Source organism: Argopecten irradians, chromosome 11 (assembly GCF_041381155.1).
Source record: "Argopecten irradians isolate NY chromosome 11, Ai_NY, whole genome shotgun sequence".
In the NCBI taxonomy this organism is placed as follows: Eukaryota; Metazoa; Mollusca; class Bivalvia; order Pectinida; family Pectinidae; genus Argopecten; species Argopecten irradians.
In genome coordinates, this window is record NC_091144.1 from 40,683,620 (window position 1) to 40,709,797 (window position 26,178).

The window sequence follows — 26,178 nt, forward strand, 5'->3', positions numbered from 1 at the left end:
GTGATAATTGAGTTTGTTACCGTTATTTCTCAGCAAGTTCTGAAGGGTATGCGCCAATATCCCTCTGGGATCTCTAGTATATATATTACATCAGGTTTAACAGGACTCTATAGTCTTAAAATAAAACCAAAAACTAAAATCCATTTTTGTTCATATCGCAAATTAATTATCTTCCTTTATATTTATATTATTATTACAAAGTATCAGGTTTAACGGCACTCAAAGTTTCTACTCCACACAATGAAATATTACTGTTATTCATCAATAAACAAGGAATCTATAAACCATATGTATGTAACACAAGTCGAAATTAACAACATACAGGATACAGGAAATATTTCTTCACGTGAACTTCACGTGAACCGGGACAAAAAAAAATCACGTGAAAATGTTCACATGAATTTCACGTTTAATTCACGTGAATTTCAAGGGAATTTTATGTGAGAGTTACATGATTTTTGTTCACGTGAATTTTCCGTGAATGAAATATTCACATGAAATTCACGTGAAAGAGTATTAACATTGATAAATTTTATTTTTATTTCTAGTATTTGATAATATAAGCGTTAATAAATATTACATCTAGATAAAAAAAAAATAATGTATGAAGTACTTATGTAGTACATTTATCGGTATATGTACTTGTTGTAGATACGCATAGTTCTGATGTACCTGTGTGTTCATAGTACGATAACAGTCATATCTCTCTCAAATATTTCTAAATGTATTGTCATTATAACATATCAACAATGTGGAGATCGTCTCCTCTAAGACATTCTCAAAATGACATTTTCTTGATATATAAGTAAATAAAATATACATAAAATATCCTACAGATAGGACAAATGTTTTGATGAGTAAATCACGTGCTATATACTATTGATAAGATACAGTAAGTAAGCTAGTAATACTCCGGGTAGATGTACCCGTGTTACTGATAAAACTCAGTACAGTGTCCGTAGGATGACGAGTACCCACGCTGGGATGGCAATGAAATATGTCTTCATTGCTCTGTCATTTTCTCTATTGTTGGGTAAGTCAAACTTATTTACATATTTACACCGTTTTAGATAAGTAACTCACTCGGACATACATCACCATGGAGACCCAGAACGGGGTATTGTTACCCCGAGTTAACACCCCTTGCTTTGCCGGCTTCCGATGACGCTCGAAACAAAGGGATTCCAAAATAAACGATGTTGCCTACGACTTCAGGAAAAATGACATGACGTCAGGATTACGAGGACGGCGGGACAAAATGGCGGCTTCTGCCTGCTGGATTTTCGGAATACATTTTGATGTGAAATTCTTTGTTATTAGGTATTTGTAGATATGAGATAAAAAATCTCTTAAATTTGTGCTTATTTCATATGAGATTTTATGAAACTCATCTTGAAGTTTTAATTTTTGCTCCCCAAGGCTCGCAAAAAAAATCATTATCGGTCAGTACAAGCCTTGTCAGCCCCGAAGCGGAAGTAATATAGTGTACAGGATGGGTGTTGTAGCAACGGTTCCGCCCAAATATGGCGTTCTGTCTGACCCCAGACCGATCGGTGGTCATCTTGGGATGCGGGGATGTTGGGTTGGTATAAAAGGGGCCATTCACAAGGGAACCTTTGTTTTAACTTAGGGAATAGGTAAGGAGCAGATCCACGTCGTGCACTGTAGACAGTGCAACACACGTAACCACGTGGGTCTTTACTTGGAGAATATAGCTAACGCAGGGTTTGTGTATAATTAATTATTTGTCTGGGGCTTAAAGCTTAGACATCCATAGGTATCCTAGTTCACACCATTGGTTTTATATATTTCTATAGTTAGGAACACTTGTAGATGGTAAGTTGGCCCCGTTGACGGTGCATCCCCCTTAAGGGTTTGCGCATTCCAACAGGTGCGGTTCACTCAACCATGACGACTATACGGTTATATAACGTGGCATTGTAAATACAATACTAGTAAACAATACTTCCTTGATAAATATTGCTATTATACAATTGTTTGCTACATTATATCAGTTAAATATTTTAAATCTTGCCATGAACTAATATATACTTATAGAAATGATACTAGCATGTACACGTGCGTGTATGTAAACAACACGCTGCATTGTAATACACTATACAGGTGAGTTAAATAGGAGGTACCTGGCTAAACTACGCACTTGTTACATTCACAGATAACAATATACAGATATGTACATGGTTACATGACAGTATTAACAAATTGGTAAAACCTCACCACAATCTGTAGTTTGTACTCATGTGTACAATGTCCTGCACGTGGAGTTATTCACGCATGGCTTTCTACTGTACCTGTCGCTTATTAACAGTTGTTGCTGATATTAGACCCGTGAGCGGATGACTAAATTCCGTATTTACAATGCATGAAATAATAAAAACTGTAAAATGGTTAAAAAATATACATGTGACTGTTACAGGAGTGCAGCAGAGTAAAGTACCTCAATGACGTTTTCTTTTCTGAACTCGCAACGAAAATGCCTAAATTATAAAAATCATCATGGTATATCAATCCAATAATTGCTAAAATGCTGTGATGGTACAGTTTTCAACGTTTTATGCAAATTTTATGATTTGATTAACATATAAAACGTCATTGAAAAGCTATTGTCGCTAACTGTATTTGGCATGCTCTTCCATTGGTATTTGGATTTTCATTAGCGGATTTCAGCTATATTATATTACGCCACGATATGATTCATATATGATAAAAATTGGTATAATAGAACTGTAACACAGGTTTGATGTGTCTTATATATATACATGTATGCTGATATATCATGTAATGATTTAATGCAATAAAAGATTGTTTTAAAAGGGTTTGTTTCTCCTACATTCCTATATTTAAACCCTACCTTGAACCTCAACGACAAATATATAGAAATCACTGTCATCATTATCTATATTCCCAACAAGCACGAAACCAACATTAGGTTGATGTCACTGTTTTTCTTGCTTTTGAAATCTAACGATAATGATCATAATTAACGATAAAAATTGGAAATCAAAAAGAATAAATGTTTTCGGCGTTCAAGCATCCCTTGCTGTAGTAATATAGAATAGAAAAAAGAAACCATAGTATCGATGAAGCAGACTCACAAAAACTTTTGAAATAAATATTTTTGGAATTTGAAAGCTTTATCGAACTGATAATTTGTTTATAAAACAAAAGGAATGTAGATGGGTTGTTGTGTGCAAGACGGATCTCGTATAAGTTAATCACGTTTCGCATGTAACAAAGTGGCATAGTAATTTATAACAAGAGGCCCAGAGGGCATGTATCGCTCACCTGGTTTGTAATGTTCTAAATACAGGTTCATTGTTTCTTTTCTGAAAGAATTCGAATATTTACCTCTAATTCCCCAATTGGGCCCCATGGGCAGGTTTTCCCTTCCACCATGGATGTTTGTTGCCTTTGGTCACAATCCTTGCAGTCTCTAGGACAAGTAGCGATTTATAGGATTTACCTCTATTTCCCCTATTAGGCCCCATCCCTCCTGCCCCCGTTTGGTCAGAGCCAAACTTTATACAAGTTCTGTTCCCCTTCCCCCAGGGTTGTTTGCAGCCAAATTTGGTCACAATCCATGCAGAACTCTAGGACAAGTAGCCATTTATAGGATTTACCTTTTCCCCCCTATTGGGCCTCGCCCCTCCCGCCCCCGAGGGGTTAGAGTAAAAATTTATACAAGTTTTGTTCCCCTTACGCAAAGCATGTTTGTCGCCCAATTTTGTTTACAATCCATGCAGAACTCTAGGACAAGTAGCGATTTATAGGATTTACTTCTATTTCCCCTATTGGGCCCCGCCCCTCCTGCCACCGGGGTCAGAGTTAAACTTTATACAAGTTCTCTTCCCCTTCCCCATGGATGTTTGTGGCCAAATTTGATTATAATCCATGCAGAACTCTAGGACAAATAGCGATTTAAAGGATTTACTTCTATTTCCCCTATTGGGGCCCGCCCCTCCTGCCCTCGGAGGGTCAGAGTTAAACTTTATACAAGTTCTGTTGCCCTTCCCCCATGGATGTTTGTGACTAAATTTGATTACAATCCATGCAGAACTCTAGGACAAGTAGCGCTTTAAAGGAAATGTTGACGGTCGGACGGACGGACGACGGACGACGGACGACGGACGCCGCGCCATGACAAAAGCTCACCGGCCCTTCGGGCCAAGTGAGATAATAAAACTGTACTGCAAAAAAAAACATAAATTATACACACACAAAAACAGGACAACGTCGAAAAGTTTCTGTGTTGGCACACATAATCTAAATTTGATTTCTTTTGTTTTCAATGTGTTATTTATTATGTTCTGATTTCCTCTCAACTAAAAACTTCATTCCCGCTCCAGATTAATCAATGTATAGAACAAACGTGACAATGCTTACTTTTATTTGCAAACGATATGATACATATCAAAATGCCATAAATCAATTCATTTATTTAGATAAGCTTAGGAAGATCTTTGCTTCTTTAAGTATATACAGAAACATTTCTAATATTTCCTGGTAATAGAATAAAAGCATGATTTTACCGTAGACCTCGGTAAGCATGGAGAATTGCTACATATGGCTTTCTTAAACTTTTCTCCTACAGTTATATGATTAGCACAATAATCTTCAAATGTCTTAGATATCAAATTAAACATTGTAAGCGATAGCAGCAGTCATCTAGACCCATGCTGATTCGTATGGATATTAAAATAAATACCTACTGAAAATAAAGGGAATAAAAGAAAATCTAATAAAATTCTATTGGTTCTAGTACATTTTGTACTTCAACACATTGTCACACAACATGCAGAATAGTTTCATTCTCGGAATTGCAAGGGTGCATAGAGGATATAGAAGACAGTGGTAGGGATATGACAGATATTTCTGTATTGTAGCCACTGTAGTTTGATATTTTTGACAGGGAAAGGAATTCTGTATAATATAGCCTATTCTGCGTCAAATAAAAAAGTGAATACCACTTCTTTTTACCTGTCGGCGGTATTACTTTTGATAAAAGTAAGATAATTGGTTTTTACCAAATTTCCATTTCTCAAGAATGAGTCAATGTTTAATGATTCGTATGGATACGTTACATGTAGGGATTTCATTAGAAGATATAATGCTTTTGGTATTTAAGGATTTAGATTTTACTTTCACACTAAAGCCATGTCTTAAATATGGTAAAACACACGTGTAATAACACTATTGTGACATGACGGGTAGTAATGACGTTATAAATATGACGTCGGACAATTGTCTTGGTAGAAGGAAACGACGCATCCGTGTCTGTTTTGTGATCTCTGACAGGGAAAAGGAAGTTTTTTTTCAATATCTATTAATATTAGTGATGTGATAAATATAATCTTTCACTCGTGGCTACGTTATACACATGTATAAGATTTATTAAACTTGTTAAATAAACGTGATATCATTAATCCAATCATGTAAGGTCCTTTATTTATATACACACCGGTAAAAAATTTAAAAATTTCCAATATTGTGGTCTGATAACAAGTCAATTATTCTTTATTACAGGAACAGCTGCCGGGCTGAAATGTCCAGTAGGGGACTGGGTTCAAATCCAAGGAAATTGTTTCCGGTTTACTTCTGATCGCCTCACATGGGACCAAGCGACGACAGATTGTCGACAATTTGGTGCCACTCTTCTTGAGTTTAATGGAAAAGACGACAGGGTTTGTAACTCACTTGATGGTATGCCTGTTATGTATATTGGTGGATATCCGAATGTTAAAAACAAACTTCTCGGCATGAAGATGATCATTAAGTAATGAAACGAAATAGATTTCCCTGTTTTTGCTTGAACGTTTTGTGAATTATATTCATAAGTATCTAATTGTGATGTTCATTAGCTTAATCACACATCCTATTTAAAAAAACTTTTTTTAAATAATTAAGTATGTGTACAATAAAATTATTATTTTTCCTCGCACCACAGAGATTATTTACGAGGTACATTGTTAACCTGACATCAGAGAGATGGTGGACTGGACTGAATGACTATAACCACCCTGGAGGCTGGTCGTGGGGGAAAGGGGACTGGGGGGTACTGGCAGATCCTGGTGCCGTGTGAGTCTATTGTCAGGCCTTTATTCTAGACAGTGTTAGTTATAAAATGTATACCACAGTAGTATAAGGTAAGGATTACGTAACTAGTTACTGCTCTCATGGGCATAAGCTGGTTCTTCATTAGACGTCTCTTCTACCAAAGTGTTATGTATTTTATGTGTATTGTATATTTCTGATGGTGTTACTGGCTTTTTAAGAGCAAATTTTAAGTTTGAAGTTACTTTCTCACCTTCACCTTCTTTGTCTTGTGTCTTTCCGGTAGTTGAAACAAAGAGATTAGGAGAATTCGCACCTAATAGAGACAATGTCAGTATAACAGAAATTCACATCATTTTGAAACATTTTTTTTTGCTATAAAATGAATAATAATAATAAACCGTCTATAATACTGTCTATATTCGCGGGGTTTTAACTTCACTTTCGTTGATTAACGCAAAATTTGCGAAATTTAGTAAAATTTGCGAAAATAAGCATCCACGAATAAGTTCCGAACAATAAATCACGAAATGTTACACCAGCGAATAAGAGTTATACATTATATATAAATAATTAAACGTATCTTTGTAGGGTTTGGAACGTTGAACCAGACGACCGTCACCATATTGAAAATTGTGGCGCCATCAACATCCAAGGAACACTTAGTGACCAGTCATGCTCTGAAAGGCACGGCTTTATCTGTGAATATCATCCAAAAGGCATAGGTAAGTCATATGACAATGGAAAATGCAAAGCTAATATGTTTATCTCTCGATTGTAGTTTGTTCCTTCAAAATGTAGAAGTTCGACCCTAAAGGGCCTAAACTGCCTATGTACCATAAAACTTTCAAAAAACCAACAAAAAGCACAAATGCTGAACAACCCCTGATTTCCTATCTTCACTCGACTTTAACCAGGGAAATATGGCAAAATTACGTATGATCAATAATTCAAAAGCTAAAAGTCCCATAGTCATTTTGGTAATATTTTTAATGGTGCCAATTAACATATTTTTCAATATGATTGAGTTGATAACCTGTTGATGATATTAGCTAGTTAATTACAAATAGAGTAGGTAATCAGGTTTGGGATAAACAAGGGGATTACCAGGGATTCCGTTGTCGATGCCACAGTGAACACGTGGGTAAAACCACACATAGGACGGCTTTATATAACCTTCGACATCAAATGTGTTTGTCAGCTGATAGATGTTGGTAGGGAACGCCAAAGCATAGTCATCTTATTTTAGTTGTTTTTAAGTGAATTTATTTAATTTGAATCTTTTCTTTTATACGTTGCCTAAGTAAGAGAGCCAAATGATTTGTGATTACTTACTCAAGGTACTGGCTGTCCGCTGGGATGGATTGTAACTACATCAAATTGTTACTACGTCAGCGATCTCACAGACGAGTACTTGGTGGTTTCCTGGAATGACGCGGTCAACAAGTGTAAAACTCTACATCCGGGCACTGACGCCAAGCTGCTGAGGCTGGAAACTGCAAACGAACAGGTAAAGAAACAGTTGTCAGGTGGTAAATTATAAATCTCCACACGTTAAATTTTCATAACCAACTATGCTTGCGATCTACATATAAGACATATTATAGAGAACCCAGATCTACTATTATTGGCGTTATATCCCCCCTGGACTATCTCATAGTAAATCTGGAATCAACAGAACAGGTTATTTAGTCCTTTGGGCAAGAATCATATAACGGCACACTGTAGTTGATTGTGTGGCTTTGAAGTTGGGCGTCTCTCTCTCTCTCTGTAATCTTTAAAGAAAGTCATTCTATTGAACTGCCTTCAGTTTTACTATGAGATAGTCCAGGGGTGAATATAACGACAGTAATAGTAACCCCTGTGGTATCGAGGATGAACATAATAACGTGTGTAGCTTATCAACCATTGTAGCAAATCATCTAAGGTTACATCTTATATTTACATATGCCACTATATAGTCAACGGGAGGGGAGTTGCGTTCAAATTAGCGTAAACGCAACGACGTATGAATACAAACCCAGAGTAGGATCGGACTACTTCTAGTTCACGCTTCGGTAATTACTTAATTGACATTTTACCTTTTCAGTAGGCCTACTGTATGAAGTGTAAACAAAGTTTACAAAAATAATCTACATGTAGCGCATGTAGCGCTAACGCGCTACATTGAATATGTCTGTATCCCATTGCGCTCAGACATATTCAATGTAGCGCGTTAGCGCTACATGCGCTAGATGTAGATTATTTTATCCTATGTATATTATTATTGTACATTATTTTTACCTTTTATTTTTACATTTTTACCTTTTATTTTTACATGTATATTATTTTTACCTTTTAATCATTTTTAAAATATGTTTTTTAACGCAATCAAAACACTGTTCAATCTCTATTTGGTGTATGTTTTTAAACAGTCTCCATTTTCTCTCCTACTAAGGCCTACATCAGAGCCCAGCTGGCTGACCTTAAGATGACCGACCAGTTGTACTGGATAGGGATGACTGACCAGGCGAAGGAAGGATACTGGACATGGGACGATGGATCACTGGCCAATCAGACCAATATGTAAATTTGGATACTTTTTTAAACTTTAAGTTGATTTATTTGCGCATTCCCCTCATTATATACAAAAATCAAAATTAACATATTTTTCTCAATATTTAAACTTATGGATCCGCTCACTAGGTGTTTGGGGCTCCGTAGATAGTTCTTTGAATAAGCCACCGATAACACTCTATTACATATACTGCGTAACGGTTTACGGTAAAAGTACACTCGGATGTTTGTGTTAGACCAGATAGCTCCATAGAAGAATATGAAATCAATTTCAGTCAATCGTTACAAAACTATGCAATCCCGTGAAATTGAAAGACATATGCTTCTTTTTCTATTACATCTGGCTATTTTCTGTTATATCATACACAATAGTGTCATAGTATCATAATATATTGAAAAAATAAAAATTAAGATAAAAACAGTAAATTCCTGGAATGAATGAGGTAGGTCGAATGGATCCCATCCTATGAGAGGGCACAATTGTGTATGTCCTGTTTTGGTTTTTGGAATAATACAATAATCAAATTTGTGAATCACCGTAGAAATGTTGTTTTGTGAGGTGTACGGAAAATGATGACGTCAGCAACCGGAAGTTATGTTTGATTTATCGTGTCTATGGTCAGTTAGGTATAGATATAGGACAAGGAGAGATTAAAAACGCCTTCATTTGATCATCAACATTAGATAAATACATATGGATTATGATTTGTTTGACTTTCTTTTATTTCTGTAGTTTTCAAAGCCCAACTTTTTATGTACCTCTAAGATACTCTAAAATCCGCGAAGCTGTTTACAATGAGAGTATACTCAGATTGTTGCTTTATACCTCCATAATATACACAAAACTTGAGGGACTATTTTTTTCTACGAGATTCTTGTGCTATTGTTTTCAGCCAATCTGAGATGACGTTACAAATGGCGACGTAATTTGTTTACGTTATGAGTTGATGATATCAATTTTTAAGCCAATGAAAATGCTTGTTACTAGCAAAATTGAATTATATGATCCAATAAACCCAAACGTGTTTTTCAGTGAATGGACAGTTGAACCTAACAACCTCGGAGGGACTGAACAGTGCGGACTTATTTATGACAATGGGAGATTCGCAGATGCCGATTGTTCAAGGCTTGAAAAATATATTTGTCAGACGCCAGTGATAGGTATGTCGGTATCTAATTTCATATGTCGTTTTTGAGAATTGATATTTAAAACAACTATATACTGTTAAAATATACACACAATATTTCAAATTATAGAAACACGTTGTCGTTAACCTTTACGTTCTCTTCAGAAGTACATGAAACACATTTGGCCTAGATTTCCAAGGCAGCTTTGAAGGATCAAAGAAATCTGGTCCTTTAGAAACGCATTGATAAATATAACCTACATTAGGAACAAAAGAGTGATAAATTTGGCAAACCTATTAATAAAAAGTTTCAAACAAAATCTCAAAGCGTCGCTTAAAAAACAAAGATAGTGTCGAAAAAGAAACGAGTGCTCATCTTTTTGGGCAGTTAAAATTTGTTAAAAACTGTAAACATAGCACTATTGCCCGTTGTTAGGAAACTTGTCGATTGTCTCCTATTGTTCAAATGCTAACTGCCGTGTGAAAGTGCGAAATGCCATTTATATCTGGGCCAATCAGAATGCAGTACTCACACTTGCGTTATAAGGAATTGTAATAACATTTTTTATCTATAATAAAATTCTTCAAACAAAAGAAAGTCGAACACAATGATGGCACGTTCAAACACATATGTTAACATGATATATGGTGGATTCTCATTGTTCTTACTTCAGATGTCATCCGATTAAAATAGCTATGTATGGGTTTCGAGGGTTATGGTAAGACTCATAGGGTGTGTAATGTTATTCGTTTTTTCTTTGTTTTGATGATTTTGTGTGGTTGTAGTAGTTGACCTATCATGTCTACATTGTTTTATTTGGTTTTCTTTTTTTTTCTTTTAATGAATGTTTATTTTCATATTTCGAACAGACGACTCCATGTACAAAAACAAGTTAGGTTGTACGAATGGCTGGGTTAGAGCGGGTCATAAGTGCTACTTTTTCCACATCCAGCGACCACAGAATCATAAGACGGCTGCATCGACATGTGCAGAAATGGGAAGTCGTCTTATTCAGATCGAGACAAAGGATGAGGAGGTAACTATATCATAGTCGACCCGTTATTACGAACTTTTATAATTGTCTTATACAAATTCAAATAAAGAATTGGGAAAAATCACTTTAATATAATGTACATTATTTCTAGTATATGGAGAAAGACATAGATCACCATCATCTAAATTTTTGGACTAATGACTGAAGATTGTACGGATATGATATAACGATAACTTGGACTTTGCTAACTTTAAAGTTTTGTTTCTTCAAAAAGGATTATATCAGCGTAATAGAAACACGTTGGGAGGTTCCTTATTATGTCTTCCAGATTTTAAAAGATTGAGATTAAAACGAATGGAATAAATGACTACTTTTAGATTGAGTTATAAAGATTGTTGAAAAAGGAATGTTTTTTTTATGTCTAGTACTGCCTTATGAGTCTGCTGCCATCGACAAATCTAGTTTGGCGTCGTCTCAAGGACCTATTTCTATTTTTATTTTGCTTGGGCTCAGTTTCATCAACATTCCATAAATTTAAGGAAATCCTTAACTTAAAGTTTTCCATAGGAAAGAATTACAGAAGTTAACGAAAAATATTAAATTAAGGAGCTTTCCTTAACTGGTGTAATATTTTTCTATGGAGAATTTTAAGTTAAGGAATTCCTTAAAGAAACTGCTCTGGACATTGCTCTGTACATTTACTAAATGTATATGAGCACACTATGTTTTTGTTTGATTCATTTTGAGATAAGGAGTAGTGGAGTCGTGTTATAAGACAAGTTATGTAACTATTCTATATATTCAGGAATGGCTTAGAGTGCAGACCATACGATATGGTTCCTACGCTTTCTGGACCGGACTTACGTACCAACCAACATCGGGCAACTGGGTCTGGAACAAACATACAAAGGCAAATATGAGTCTTATGTATAGGGTAGCTCAATGAGCTATGAATAGGGTCAGAGCTCAATATGAGTCTTATGTAAGTAGGGTACAGGCTCAATATGAGTCTTATGTAAGTAGGGTACAGGCTCAATATGAGTCTTATGTAAGTAGGGTACAGAGCTCAATATGAGTCTTATGTAAGTAGGGTACAGGGCTCAATATGAGTCTTATGTAAGTAGGGTACAGAGCTCAATATGAGTCTTATGTAAGTAGGGTACAGGGCTCAATATGAGTCTTATGTAAGTAGGGTACGAGCCAATATATCTTATGTAAGTAGGTACAGGCTCAATATGAGTCTTATGTAAGTAGGGTACAGGGCTCAATATGAGTCTATGTATGTAAGTAGGGTACAGGCTCAATATAGTCTTTATGTAAGTAGGGTACAGGCTCATTGATTATGTAAGTAGGGTACAGAGCTCAATATGAGTCTTATGTAAGTAGGGTACAGGCTCAATATGAGTCTTATGTAAGTAGGGTACAGGGCTCAATATGAGTCTTATGTAAGTAGGGTACAGGGCTCAATATGAGTCTTATGTAAGTAGGGTACAGAGCTCAATATGAGTCTTATGTAAGTAGGGTACAGAGCTCAATATGAGTCTTATGTAAGTAGGGTACAGGGCTCAATATGAGTCTTATGTAAGTAGGGTACAGGGCTCAATATGAGTCTTATGTAAGTAGGGTACAGGGCTCAATATGAGTCTTATGTAAGTAGGGTACAGGCTCAATATGAGAGTCTTAGTAAGTAGGGTACAGAGCTCAATATGAGTCTTATGTAAGTAGGGTACAGAGCTCAATATGAGTCTTATGTAAGTAGGGTACAGGGCTCAATATGAGTCTTATGTAAGTAGGGTACAGGGCTCAATATGAGTCTTATGTAAGTAGGGTACAGAGCTCAATATGAGTCTTATGTAAGTAGGGTACAGGGCTCAATATGAGTCTTATGTAAGTAGGGTACAGAGTGAGTCTTATGTAAGTAGGGTACAGAGCTCAATATGAGTCTTATGTAAGTAGGGTACAGGGCTCAATATGAGTCTTATGTAAGTAGGGTACAGGGCTCAATATGAGTCTTATGTAAGTAGGGTACAGGGCTCAATATGAGTCTTATGTAAGTAGGGTACAGAGCTCAATATGAGTCTTATGTAAGTAGGGTACAGAGCTCAATATGAGTCTTATGTAAGTAGGGTACAGGGCTCAATATGAGTCTTATGTAAGTAGGGTACAGGGCTCAATATGAGTCTTATGTAAGTAGGGTACAGGGCTCAATATGAGTCTTATGTAAGTAGGGTACAGAGCTCAATATGAGTCTTATGTAAGTAGGGTACAGGGCTCAATATGAGTCTTATGTAAGTAGGGTACAGGGCTCAATATGAGTCTTATGTAAGTAGGGTACAGAGCTCAATATGAGTCTTATGTAAGTAGGGTACAGGCTCAATATGAGTCTTATGTAAGTAGGGTACAGGGCTCAATATGAGTCTTATGTAAGTAGGGTACAGAGCTCAATATGAGTCTTATGTAAGTAGGGTACAGAGCTCAATATGAGTCTTATGTAAGTAGGGTACAGGGCTCAATATGAGTCTTATGTAAGTAGGGTACAGGGCTCAATATGAGTCTTATGTAAGTAGGGTACAGGGCTCAATATGAGTCTTATGTAAGTAGGGTACAGAGCTCAATATGAGTCTTATGTAAGTAGGTATGTAAGTAGGGTACAGAGCTCAATATGAGTCTTATGTAAGTAGGTACAGGCTCAAATGAGTCTTATGTAAGTAGGACAGAGCTCAATATGAATTTTGTGTTACTTGTTTTGGGGTAACATATGGGTGATACATTATGGTATTTAGTGACTATTTCGTACTTATGAGTAATACATTATGGTATTGGGTGACTATTTCGTACATTTGGATAATACATTATGGTATTGGGTGACTATTTCGTACGTATTAGTAATACGTTGTGGTATTGGGTGACTATTTCGGACGTATCAGTAATACATTGTTGTATTGGCTGACTATTTTTGTGTTTAAGTTTGTGGAACCAGGAGCCAAACAACATGGGCAATGAGGACTGTGGGATGGTAACACAAGACGGAATCTTTAATGACTTTAGTTGCTATGCTAACCAAGCTTATATCTGTGAAGCCCAGACTGAAGGTAGGCTATTGCTTCCTACACAAAATGAATTATTCGCTGTGTGGACAAGTTCTTTCCGTTCGCTTTCATAAAATTTCGTGTAGAGGCAAATTTTGACTTCTGTGAAATCATTATTTTTGTTGGGGGTTTAATATTTTCGTGGATTTCGTTTTTGACTAAAATTAACGAATTTACGTCCCCACGACGCTGGCACGATAATTGTTTCATGGACACACCTGAAAAATCACGTATTGTACGTATCATTGTTTCAGCTCAGCCGTGCCCCAGTGGATGGCTATCACGAGCCGCCAATGGAATGATGACGTGCTACTTGATAAGCAATCGAACTGATGCGGATATGACGTCATGGCAAGGGGCACGTGACAGATGTGGACAAATCAGTGAACCACTTGATGGCTATCTATTGGCTATTAATACGAAAGAAGAAGCGGTTTGTGCATGATTTAACTTGACCATAGGGATTAATCAGAATATAAAATTTAGGTGTAGATGGTTGATTTTTTGCGAGCATTGGCGATCGGGGTAGTTTTTAACCCACAACTACAAAAAACTTAATTTAAAGACTTTAAATGTTAAAATGTGCTGCTCAAATCCAGCGGAAGCGGCCATTTTGTCTCACCGTACTCGAATCCTAACGGCACGACTTCTTGACGTCACTTTGTTTTTGTCATGACGTCACTAGTTCCTGAGCAAAACTGTAAAGATTAGTGATTAGCCTTATTTCGATAGTGTTAATGTTATTTTTGTAATACGTAATCATTCAAATTTTCTTTTCTCAGCCCCCGGAAAAGAACACTATGAAAATATCGTGATTAATAAATGGTTTGTTAGATACAAAGATACACGCTCTTCGTTTTTCAGACATTTATTGCAAATGCATTGAAGAACGTCACGTCAAACACTCTCACTGGTTGGTGGACTGGTCTGAACGACAGAAAGGTGGAAGGATACTGGGAATACGATACGGCCTTCAACAACCCATTACAGCCAAACGTCATGTACGTACCGCCTAAATCACCAGCGGTTTGTGCGAAAGATAATAACATATACCATGGTTGAGCGTTTACCGCTGTCCAGGTTGAAAATAGTATTCAATGTTCATTGGCGCTGATTTTAAAGAAGTTCATCTCGCATACTCTTTTGAAAATCTTTCATCTTCTTCCTCTTTTCACATAGATGTTTACCATCTTGAGTTTGATTTTTCGCAAGATAAAAAAATACATACATAACTTTCTATAAACTTTTGAAGCTTTTCACTGAAATATCCAGTCAGTAGGCCTCGACACACTCATTCCCTAATACAACCCATTTGTAATAGGATAGCGAGACGTAGTCATAGTGAGAAATACTAAGTAAAGTGTTAATAACATTAGATAGCGAGACAAACTTGTAAGTGATCGTAAAAATTACTAAACAAAGCGTTAACGGCACTATATATGATTTTCTTCTCATTAAATTTGCGTGCATTTGTAAAAGTTAAAATTACTGTCAAGCTTCTTTTCTAAGTAATAGTTGTTCAAATTAAAAATCATCAATTCTATTTTAAGTTTTGTGTGCATTAGTTAATGCAATGAAAGCCACAATCGTTTCAATGCTGACATCCGAGTACCGCAATTATTCCTGATGGCCTCATGGCATGTTAGTTAGTCCACTAGATTTAGGATCTTATCTTTTCTCTTTTTCCTAGTTTTATTTTACTTCACGTCTCATTTGACACCACTTCAGTTTAACCAAGAGTTAGTTCTCGCCTCTATGAGGAATGTTCTTGGTCCTTCCCCCTTGCTGAGACACGCCATATGCAATCTATAAAATTGGTTGCATAAAGTGAATGGGACGACTGGTTTGTCTGTTGTCTGTATAATATGACCTGGTGAGGTGTGTTGTTCAGTGTCTTTGCCTGCATGTTTCAGTCAGATAGCACTATAACGGGGCAAAAGATCTACTGTTGGAAGATGCCAAAACACGAATATACCGTATCATCCCAAAACATTTTACAAGGGGTCCTTGAATGACCTAGATGTTCATGTGACTTTAAGCCTAACCATCCAACTAACAGCCAATGTTTCAATTCGAAAACACCAATATAGCTATTTTTATCAAACAATGTATTGTCCTTATTGGTTTTGATATAAATTGTTTTATATTGTCACGACATGTTTTCTCCACAAGAATGTTCCAAATATTGTTATTCATTACAGCCCGTGGGGTGGCGAACCTGATAACTCCGGGGGTACAGATTACTGCGCTATATTATATAATGGTCGATACAATGACGTGAGCTGTGACAATATAGGATTCTATCTATGTGAGACAATGGCGGAAGGCTTCCATTATAACTCAGCAGGTAAAACAAATCTTACATCATAATGATAATACACATATACGAAGATAATAGTAAGAATAATTCGTCATCTACTTTTTTAACGAATCATCAATTTGTTTTATCATCATTTAGAATACAAAATATATCTAAATTCACAATGGTAAAATATTAACAATGGTTAACCATTCACAGTACTAGTGGTAAACGATAAACTATCTACAATGGTAAACTATTCACAAGAATACATGTATGGCACTTATTGACATAAAAGTAGGCATGTGTACATATATTAGATATGCTCTGATTTTCCATCATTTTCATTTACATAGTCATGTGACGTGTAATATATAGCATATTGATTCGGTGTTTCCATTTTTAGAAACACCGAGTCAATATTCCGTTGCGAACTTCATTGCCCAAACGCGTCATTCTTCAAGGAGGCGTTCTTTGACCAATGTTTTTCTTGTAATTGATATACACATCAAATATTGTTTTTGACATTTTTTAAAGAAAAGACATGTCTAATCTAAAAAATTAAGGAGCTTTGTGTCTGCCCATAATGTGTAATATCGCCCTTGTAGAATTCACTATAATGACCTCGAGCTACGCCCACGGTCATTATTTATTCTACGCGGGCGATATAAAACCATATGGACCTCAGCAACGGTCCATAATTGGTATGCATGTATATATATCTGAATTACCGGTATTATCAGAAACATACATGTATATTGGAGAGTTTGGCAACTCCGCCATTTTTACGATCGGCAGATGTACATGTATCTCTGTATGTGCTAGGAAGTTTTTAAATATACTAATAATGATAGAAAAAATAAAAAATAAAACAAATCTGCCATCGATCTCTAACGTTTTCCCAGCTGCCGCTGTTCTTCAGGAGATGTTTATTAATAAAGATATATAGTTAAATTCAGGAGATGTTTATTAATAAAGATATATAGTTAAATTCAGGAGATGTTTATTAATAAAGATATATAGTTAAACACAGGAGAATAATTTTGATATGTTACTAAAGTTCAGTAATTTTCAGATGGTTTGAGTACTACTGTGGAAAGAAAAAATCATATTAAATCATATTAGTCGGGGCAATTGGTCATATGACACCAAGGCATAACTTTGTGTTAATACAAAAATATCATGTTAAAAAGAATACACTTAAAAGTAGTCATCCAATGGGAAAAGCCTATAAACGGGAGGTCCCGCTCTCTGTCAACAAAGACAAAGAAGGAGTTTCCAATCTCGATGTATTCCGTCTTTGCATATTACAGAGTTAGCTCCCGTGTGTGTCAGTATCCAATGTGACGTCATTATTTTGTGGGCGCAATTCACGTTGTTTTCTCCGAAAAGTATGACGCTACGCTCGCAAACACATGACATCACAATCAATACCTTCCCACAAGAGCAGCTAACTCTGTAATATGCAGAATATATGTTTCTGTTATTATCAATGACATTCACTATACAGATGTGTTAATTCATGTCGTTATTATTGCAGGTTCATCTTTAACCACCGCAGTATCAATGCTTCTACTCACTGTTTGTGCAAGTCTGCATAATATACGAATTACATAAAATGTGGAATTATGGAGATTTGGAGACGCTATGTATATGCTTTGTATATAATATAAAATCTATTGAATATGTTTTGTGCATGAAATAGAAGCTTGGTGTGTTCTACATAAAATTGAAGCTTCATAATACATTTTCCGTGTCACTTTCGCGGGATTCTTCTTCATTTTGAAGGGCGTTGAAACCCTTTTAATCTTGATCCCGCTCCCGTTCGCTAGGGGCAAGCGCCACCGTGACCTTCAGCCATATTTCAGCAAAAAATAATCAGCCTTTAGCGTGGATGTTGAAGCACATGTGAATTGAAGACAAGGCGCGGTAAAACATTTCTTAAGTACAACCATTTTTAGAAGCACTAAAATTACAGAATGCGTGGAAAAAACGAAACGACAATACTTAAATTGTATTTCCATGTAAATAACACAATACATCTAGTATGTAGAAGCATTTTCTTACACATGATTGTACATCATATACATGTATAATGTTCACAATAGTATGTTGTCTTGTTGTGTCCTTGTTTCACTACGTTATTCCAGATTTGATCTGATATTAAATAAAGATGTAAAAAGCCCAATTCTTTTTGTCAGACGTCATTCATTACTATACTTCTGCCGTATCCGCCGTTGAGCAATACAAAACCAGAAAATTAAAGTGAAGGAGAACAAACTGACCAACCATATGCCTACAGAAACTCTTTTGGAGATAACGGAGGAGCGATGGCCAACTCCAAAGCCAATTATAAAATCACATTGCACTTTTAAAAGCATTGATTGTCATTTTTTTATATATATATATTTGGTGTGTAACATACATTGGGTGTTCTAACATATCCAGTGGTGCACGTTAGCTATATATTCCGTCTTTGCATATTACAGAGTTAGCTCCCTTACGGATGGGTATTGATTGTGACGTCATTATTTTATATTTACATCTGCACTGCAGTCCCATTATGTAACCTTACCAAACGCAGTTGGCAGTCATATAGACTATGAACTTCAAACGTTTATTTTGACGTCATTACCATTGTGACGTCACAATTGTCGTGCCAGTGATCACGGAAAAGACTGTTCAAATGGCTGTTCCATCCTTGACAATAACGAATGATTAATTAAGGAATGATTTTTTATTTTTTTGTTGTTTACTGATGTGTAAACTGCATTTTTTGTACAGATATTTTAAATGACGCGCGACAGCGCGTCATGTTGAAATATCTGTACAAAAAATGCAGTTTACACACCAGTAAACAACAAAAAATTAAAAACATTCCTTATATTTACATTTCGACCGACCCTTTCATTTAAATTTAGTGTTCCGGTGAAATAAACCTTCGTTTTTTCAACGGGTTATACGATTGATGGAACAGCTGAGTAATTGATGGACTCGCGAAACAGCTGGCTCCAATTTAGCGGGAAAATGTGTCAAGTTCCGGGAGTAAATATAAATATAGTTCCACCAATAACTTTATCATTTTTTAATCCATTTATTTCAAATTGTTTTCATTCTTTTTATTTTTTAATATTACGAAACACAATGCTTTCCATTGCATTCAAAACTGATGTTTGATATCCAGCCTTTGTCATGGACATATATTTTGGCCTAACCGGATGTGCATTCACATAAGGGCGGAAGTCAATGTTTCGGTTTGTGTTCTTGCGCAGCAGCCCCTCCTCGTTTACGCAAGTGTAAACGATTGTCCCGTTAGTAAGGTTATACAGGAAAGTGAAAACGGAAATGTAAATATTTCATTATAAATGCACACTCCCTTGGTATGTCAACATAAAGTTGTAACCAAATGTAAATATATTCATAGAACGTCTTTCAGTTGGCAGAGCCAAATCCAACATGCGCGCTTTTGGAATTTGCCTCTGTACAGTTGGCATTCATATTGGCTATGGATGCCAACTGAAAGACGTTCAATGCTGAAGTGAAAGGTATGACGTTACGCTCGCAAACACACGACGTCACAATCAATACCTACACGCAATGGCAGATAATTCTGTAATAATGCAAATACAGAGTAGTGCACCATGATAGATAAGATATGCTAGAACATCTAATGTATGTTACACACCAATGCATGTCAAAAATATGACAACCAATGCTTGAGGCCGAAGTTCTACTAATTTAATTACAAAAATAACAAAAATTCTTCCCAATATCTTTGGTATCTTTGACAACAACAAAAGTTATGTCAGTGTGATTATTAATTCCCAAAAAGGGGTACAGACAAGAACTTATATAGACACCGTCAGCAGTGACGTCACGAAACCTGACAGCACAGATTTCCGCGCATTTTTTGAAAACATGGCCTGTTGACTTCCCAAAAATTAAAGAGAAATAATTCAGTATTCAATAATTCAGAATTCATCATTTTGTAGTATAATCCGTATTGGTGATAGTAACACCCCTCGGCCCCGAAAATTCTACTAGATTAAATAATAATGAAATTAAAGATGTCTTAAACACTTTGAAGCTTGGCAAGGCCTTGGTTCATGAAATTAGTCAACTTATGTTAAAGAATGTTTGGAACACTATTTTAAACCACTTGAAATATTATTTGATATGTCACTATAACTACGTATAAAGGTGTATACCCCAGGTCATGGAAACTAGCAAAAGTTATGCCATTATTTAAAAAGGATGATAAGCATCCTCCATGGAACTATCGTCCAATATCTCTATCATCCACTGTTGGTGAAGTTTTTGAACGTGTTATTTTTAAACATATCTATAACTATTTCCTCGATAACTCCTTGTTGTCTTATAAATATCAGTCCGTTTTTACTAGGTCATTCCATTGTAATATCATAATATATATTATTATTAATTGCTTTAGGATAAACCATACTTGTATTGTGTTTTCTGTGAATATTTTTAAAGCCTTTGATCGTATCGAGTCTGGCATAAAGGTCTATTAGTAAATTTAACATCAAATGGAATAGGAGGTGAACTGATCCTTTGGTTAAAGATTGCTAACATCAAAAGCAGCAAATGGTATGCATTAATGAATCTGTTTCAAATTAGGCTCTAATCAAAAAAATTGCGTGACGGAGTTCCGCAAGGTTCTGTCTTAGGGCCTCTTTTATTTCTGATATACATAAACTATATAGCAGATATTTTCCATTCCGCATCTCGTATTTTCGCAGATGATAGCTCTCTCCAATGTTCTCCTTCTTTTCTGTGTTCAAATTCAAACTTCCCTAAATAGTGATCTAAAGCTCTAAAATAATTGGGCCAAAAAGGTTACATCTGGTTGATCACTTTTAACGCTGATAAAACCGGCGTACTTTTTATCTCTAATAGAAATGAAATAAATGAAATGTTAGAACTTGAGATTGACGAAAATATTTTAGACTTTACGAATAGTCATAAACATTTGGATGTAACTTTGAACTCTGGTGTAAAATAGGGGACCATGTGAAGCCATATACTCTTCAGTTATGAAGAAAATAAAAGATAAGAGAAAATTGAAATTTATCTTAAACTTATTAACCATATCTCTCCTCCTCCTTTCTTTGGCTTCGGCGTTCGCGATATTAATAGTATTCGTACTAAGCTCAGGCAACAATGTAATTCTTTGAATTATGATTTATTTCGATTGAACCTTGCAGAAACCCGAGCTGTTTGTGTGGTTGACATTTTATGCGAGAATGCTTATCATTTTTTCTTTGAATGTGTCCGTTATGATATTGAAAGAAACATTCTTTGTTCAGAAATTACGTGAATTTTAATTAGATACTCTTTCGATTGAGTCTTACTGTTATTTGGTAGTCATTTAGAAGTGTCTTCAAATACTAATTCGGAACATTTCATATGTGTTTAGCATTTTATAAAGGACAGCAACAAGTTTTAAGAAAAGCAAGATTTTTACCCATTGTTGTCTTGAAATAGAATATTGCCTTATTACTGGTTTGTTACACTGTATGATTTTTTGATTATTTACCATTGTTTCTTGTTTATATAATAATATATATTTATTTTTGCCCATCCATAATATATAATGTAACGCTCTCGCTCTCTGTCTCTCTCTCTCTTTCTCTCTCTCTCTCTCGCTCTTTCTTTCTGACTGACACGCCACACACTTATTTTATTTCGTTTTAACGAAATATTATAAATTTCGTTAAAACGAAATATTGATTCGTTTTATCGAAATGTTATTTCTTTAAATCGAAATATTTATTCGTTTTATCGAACTGTTCTCTACGGAAGCCGTCTGGTGCCACATCAAAATATATATTTATTGTGTTCCCTCACAATGTTATTGTGAGGCCACACAATAATTATTGTGAGGGAACACAATGTTATTGTGAGGGCCACACAATGATTATTGTGAGGGAACACAATAGTTATTGTGAGGGAACACAATATTATTGTGAGGGAACACAATCATTATTGTGTGGCCACACAATAGTTTATTGTGAGGGAACACACAATATAATTGTGAGGTTCCCTAACAATAATATTTTGTTCCCTCACAATAATATTGTGTTCCCTCACAATAAACATTGTGTGGCCTCACAATCATATTGTGTTCCCTCACAATAAGATTGTGTTCCCTCACAATAATATTGTGTGGCCTCACAATAATTATTGTGTTCCCTCACAATAATATTGTGTTCCCCTCACAATAAGATTGTGTGGCCTCACAATAAGATTGTGTTCCCTCACAATACTTATTGTGTTCCCTCACAATAGTATTTGTGTGGCCTCACAATAATTATTGTGTTCCCTCACAATAATATTGTGTTCCCTCACAATAGTATTGTGTGGCCTCACAATAAGATTGTGTGTTCCCTCACAATAATTATTGTGTGGCCTCACAATAAGATTGTGTTTCCCTCACAATAGTATTGTGTGGGCCTCACAATATTATTGTGAGGGAACACAATAAATGTATTTTTTGGTGTGTGGCGCCAGACGGCTTCCGTAAATTCTTTCGTTTTATCAAAATGTGATTTACTTTAAATGAATTAATAACAAGGTTGTATTACATTTTAGTTATGATCAGGTATAAATCAGTGTGTCGAACAGCTGACGGCTTATATCTTAAAACTCGAGGAATGATCAGAGAGCCTGTATACCACAAATTAAACAAATAAATGTAATTTGTGAATGTAATAAATCCTAAACCCCTACCAGTTCATCACCATACTCAACCAGGATGATATCACGCGCCCCTGAATGATACAACACCCATTAGAAAGTGATATTGTACCCAAACTCATTGACTATATTTTCGTTTTGTTTGTAATAGATTAACAAATTGATTTTAATGTAAACAGACTATGTTTTTATTGCTAGCATAACGGGTTTAGGAGTGGATTAAAGCCGGAAAACACGGAGAAAATCCACCGACTAGCGGTCAGTACCTAGCAGCCAATTAACAAGGGATTCGAACTCGCGACCCATTCTTGCTCTGGAATTTTATAGAAAGATTTTTTCTCCATTTTTACTTTAGTTTCGTGTTTCATATTGTACTAACTTAGAACGGTTTATGTAGATCATGCAACTCTATGAATATCAACCTATGATTTAACTTGTATCTTATTTATCTTTTCTCTGTATACAATAAAAATAATACAGTTAATTAATAATTTGTCTACTGCAGAAGGGACAAAAACACGATATCGACCTAACGTTAATGGCATGCCCATTTTGACATCACACTCCTAACCATTCTGTACGTTTGAGCATGACAACTTTCATGAATACGGGCCTAAAGCTCCTTCAGTCCTCAGGGTATTATCTGAACAGTTGGGCTTTTAAGAAAAGACTCATCAAAATAATGTGGTAATCTCAAATATTATTTCGTTAAAACGAAATACTATTTCGAAAAAACGATAGAATTATTTCGATAAAACGAAATAAATATTTCAATAAAACGAAATATTTATTTTGATAAAACGACACCATAATTCGATAAAATGAAATACCATTTCGATAAAACGAAATAACATTTCCATTAAACGAAATAATATTTCGATAAAACGAAAGAGTATGCCTATTTCGATAAAGCAAAATGTTGTTTCAATAAAACAAAATAAAATACGTGTGTGACATATGCCAGAAAGGGGCTCCGTAGCATCCTTACTGGAGCTTATATAAAATTTTGGATTTCCGCACAAAAGTATGCGAAGACGACCTCTCAACCCCGCATGGTAATAGCTTTTTGGACATCAAATCGCAGTAGTTTGGGAAATTGACTGAGTTTGAAGATGTTTTCTCTGATTAAGTGATACAGGAAAATAAAGGAAAATTTCTCCTGTATACAGTCGTTTGTAGTTGAAAAATGCTATTTGGAATAAACGTGGTTTTGAGGGGATTGAAGCAGGATGGGTGTGTATTTCCACTAGTGTTAGGCTTTTTTTACTTATATTTTTTTTTTTGCCAATATATAAGGCAAAAAACACACACAAATGAATAATAAAAAATCCTAATAAATATAGGCAGGTTTTAGCGGACTATATTTCCACGTGGCGGAGTTGCCATCTAACAATGTAGACTAATGCCCTACTGAAAACTTTAAGGTTATTTCTAGATTTTAATTATTACACTCAATTTTTTGTGGGTTATATTATTTATCAATTTCTTTTAAAAAATATATGACTTGTAACTAATTAAATAAGTTCTCTTTTCCCTTATTTCAGTGCACCACAATGTATACATATCGTGTACTTAAAATTTCCGGATTTCTTGATCCTTCAACCGTTTGACTCTGGATTTTACAGTACTACATCCGGGTGACTTCAAAGATGGCAGGGAAGTTGGATATCTCTGTGCCAAGGGCACCCAGCCCATTAATACGGGTTTGTTCAGTTTTTTGGGGGGCAAAACTTAATGCTTTATTCCGGCATGGATAGTAACATGGTGCAAGACACTTTCCATATTGTTTTTAGCATTAATTCTGAATAATTAACCTCTTTTTCTCGAACCGGCTCCGTGCACTTGCCCTTGAAACGCGACACTGCACGAGGCTCATAGAAACAGACAATGTTTATTTTTTCTATAAACGTTTGATTTTGCGTATATGACCGACATAATCAGATTAATACAGATATTTGAAAATCATGCGTGAATTGATTGTTGATGACTTGTGTTGTCATTCATTTACTTGTGAAAAATGAGCTAGGTAACAGCAGGTCGGGAAACCTATAGTTACGAGGAACACTAATTAATATATCTATGTCCGTTTTGTATCCTTCATAGGCATGTCCATAGAGCCTAATGCTTGTGCTACAATCATGATATTACACATTAATACTGATTAGGCCAAAAAAATTATATGCATGTTTCAGGTTATATTTACATGACTGGAAAAAAATAGGGTAGGTCGGTCGGGATTTTTTTTAAATTTTATATTTAAGGAGGGGTGGGGGAGGGGTAGTCCGCTAAAACTGACCATAATCGCAGGCTCAAAATTCTGACTGATCGCCTGTTTATGGTCAGCTACCTACTGCACTTGAAAAGTACAAATCTGGCGACAGCGATTATGGGACTTCTGTAGGTTTAATTGGGGTCAGAAAGGTATTGACAGTTAAAAGAAAACATTTGACACTCACTTTAATACATGTCACATCCCAACTCATCACATAAATGATGCTATGTCCCTAGTTATGGTCGAGACGTCCTAGAATCAATGTTTGGGTAGCCATCTTTGAAGACTGAAAGTTAATTTTAACACCCAATCAGACAGCTAGGATCGATTTCCGGTGAAATTCGACGATTCTAATTAGCTGTTAAAATTAACTTTTGGTCTTCAAAGATGGCTACCGAAACACTGATTCTTGGACGTCTCGAACATAACTAGGGACATAGCTTCGTTAATGTGATGAATTGGGATATGACATATGTATTAAAGTAAGTGCCAAACGTTTTCCTTTAAATTTAAAGGCATATTTGACCCCAAACCAACATGCCGAGTTCTCATAATCGCTGTCGCCAGATTTGTACTACAATCCCCGACTTTTTAAGAGCAGTTGGTAGCTGACCATAAACAGGCGATCAGTCAGAATTTTGAGCCTGCGATTATGGTCAGTTTTAGCGGACTAGGGGAGGGGTAGCTGCAATATTGTAGCTCAAAAGACTTTTTGACAGAAAATGGTGTCGTCTTTAGAGCTACAATTGGTGCCAATTACTGCTAATGGAGCAAAGTAATGATTATGCAAAACATTATAAAACGTTTGTTTGCGTTTTTATCGTACTTGTTTGATATCGCTTACCTACTAGGCAATAAAACTGAACCACATAAAATATCGAATTCCCATCGAGGCATTATTTTTTACATAATATATATGAAGGTCTTTCTGAAGAGAATTTGTACGGCAAGTCCATAAATTGTGAATTTGACGTCTTTGAGCGATACGGTATGTATTAAGAATGATAGTTATGTTTGTTTTGGACAAAAATAATAAATGCATGTATACGCA

General features: G+C 35.6%; 1 protein-coding gene across 1 annotated transcript; it reads left to right on the forward strand.

The window, feature by feature from the left end:
• The first annotated feature begins 685 nt into the window (after window positions 1-685).
• On the forward strand, window positions 686-18,320 carry LOC138335579 (C-type mannose receptor 2-like). The gene is made up of 14 exons (XM_069284738.1): window positions 686-1,033; window positions 5,545-5,702; window positions 5,966-6,096; window positions 6,664-6,797; window positions 7,413-7,582; window positions 8,510-8,637; window positions 9,662-9,789; window positions 10,626-10,792; window positions 11,556-11,677; window positions 13,718-13,842; window positions 14,094-14,272; window positions 14,704-14,840; window positions 16,041-16,186; window positions 17,679-18,320. The coding sequence occupies exons 1-14, from the start codon at window positions 964-966 to the stop codon at window positions 17,753-17,755; spliced, it is 1,872 nt and encodes a 623-aa protein (XP_069140839.1). The 5' UTR covers window positions 686-963; the 3' UTR covers window positions 17,756-18,320.
• Window positions 18,321-26,178: the final 7,858 nt, after the last annotated feature.

Coding starts and splice junctions, on each gene's coding strand:
- LOC138335579 (XM_069284738.1), top strand. CDS start 964: ATGACGAGTACCCACGCTGGGATGGCAATGAAATATGTCTTCATTGCT. Junction 5,703..5,965: donor TTAATGGAAAAGACGACAGG/GTTTGTAACTCA, acceptor CTCGCACCACAG/AGATTATTTACGAGGTACAT. Junction 7,583..8,509: donor TGGAAACTGCAAACGAACAG/GTAAAGAAACAG, acceptor TCTCCTACTAAG/GCCTACATCAGAGCCCAGCT.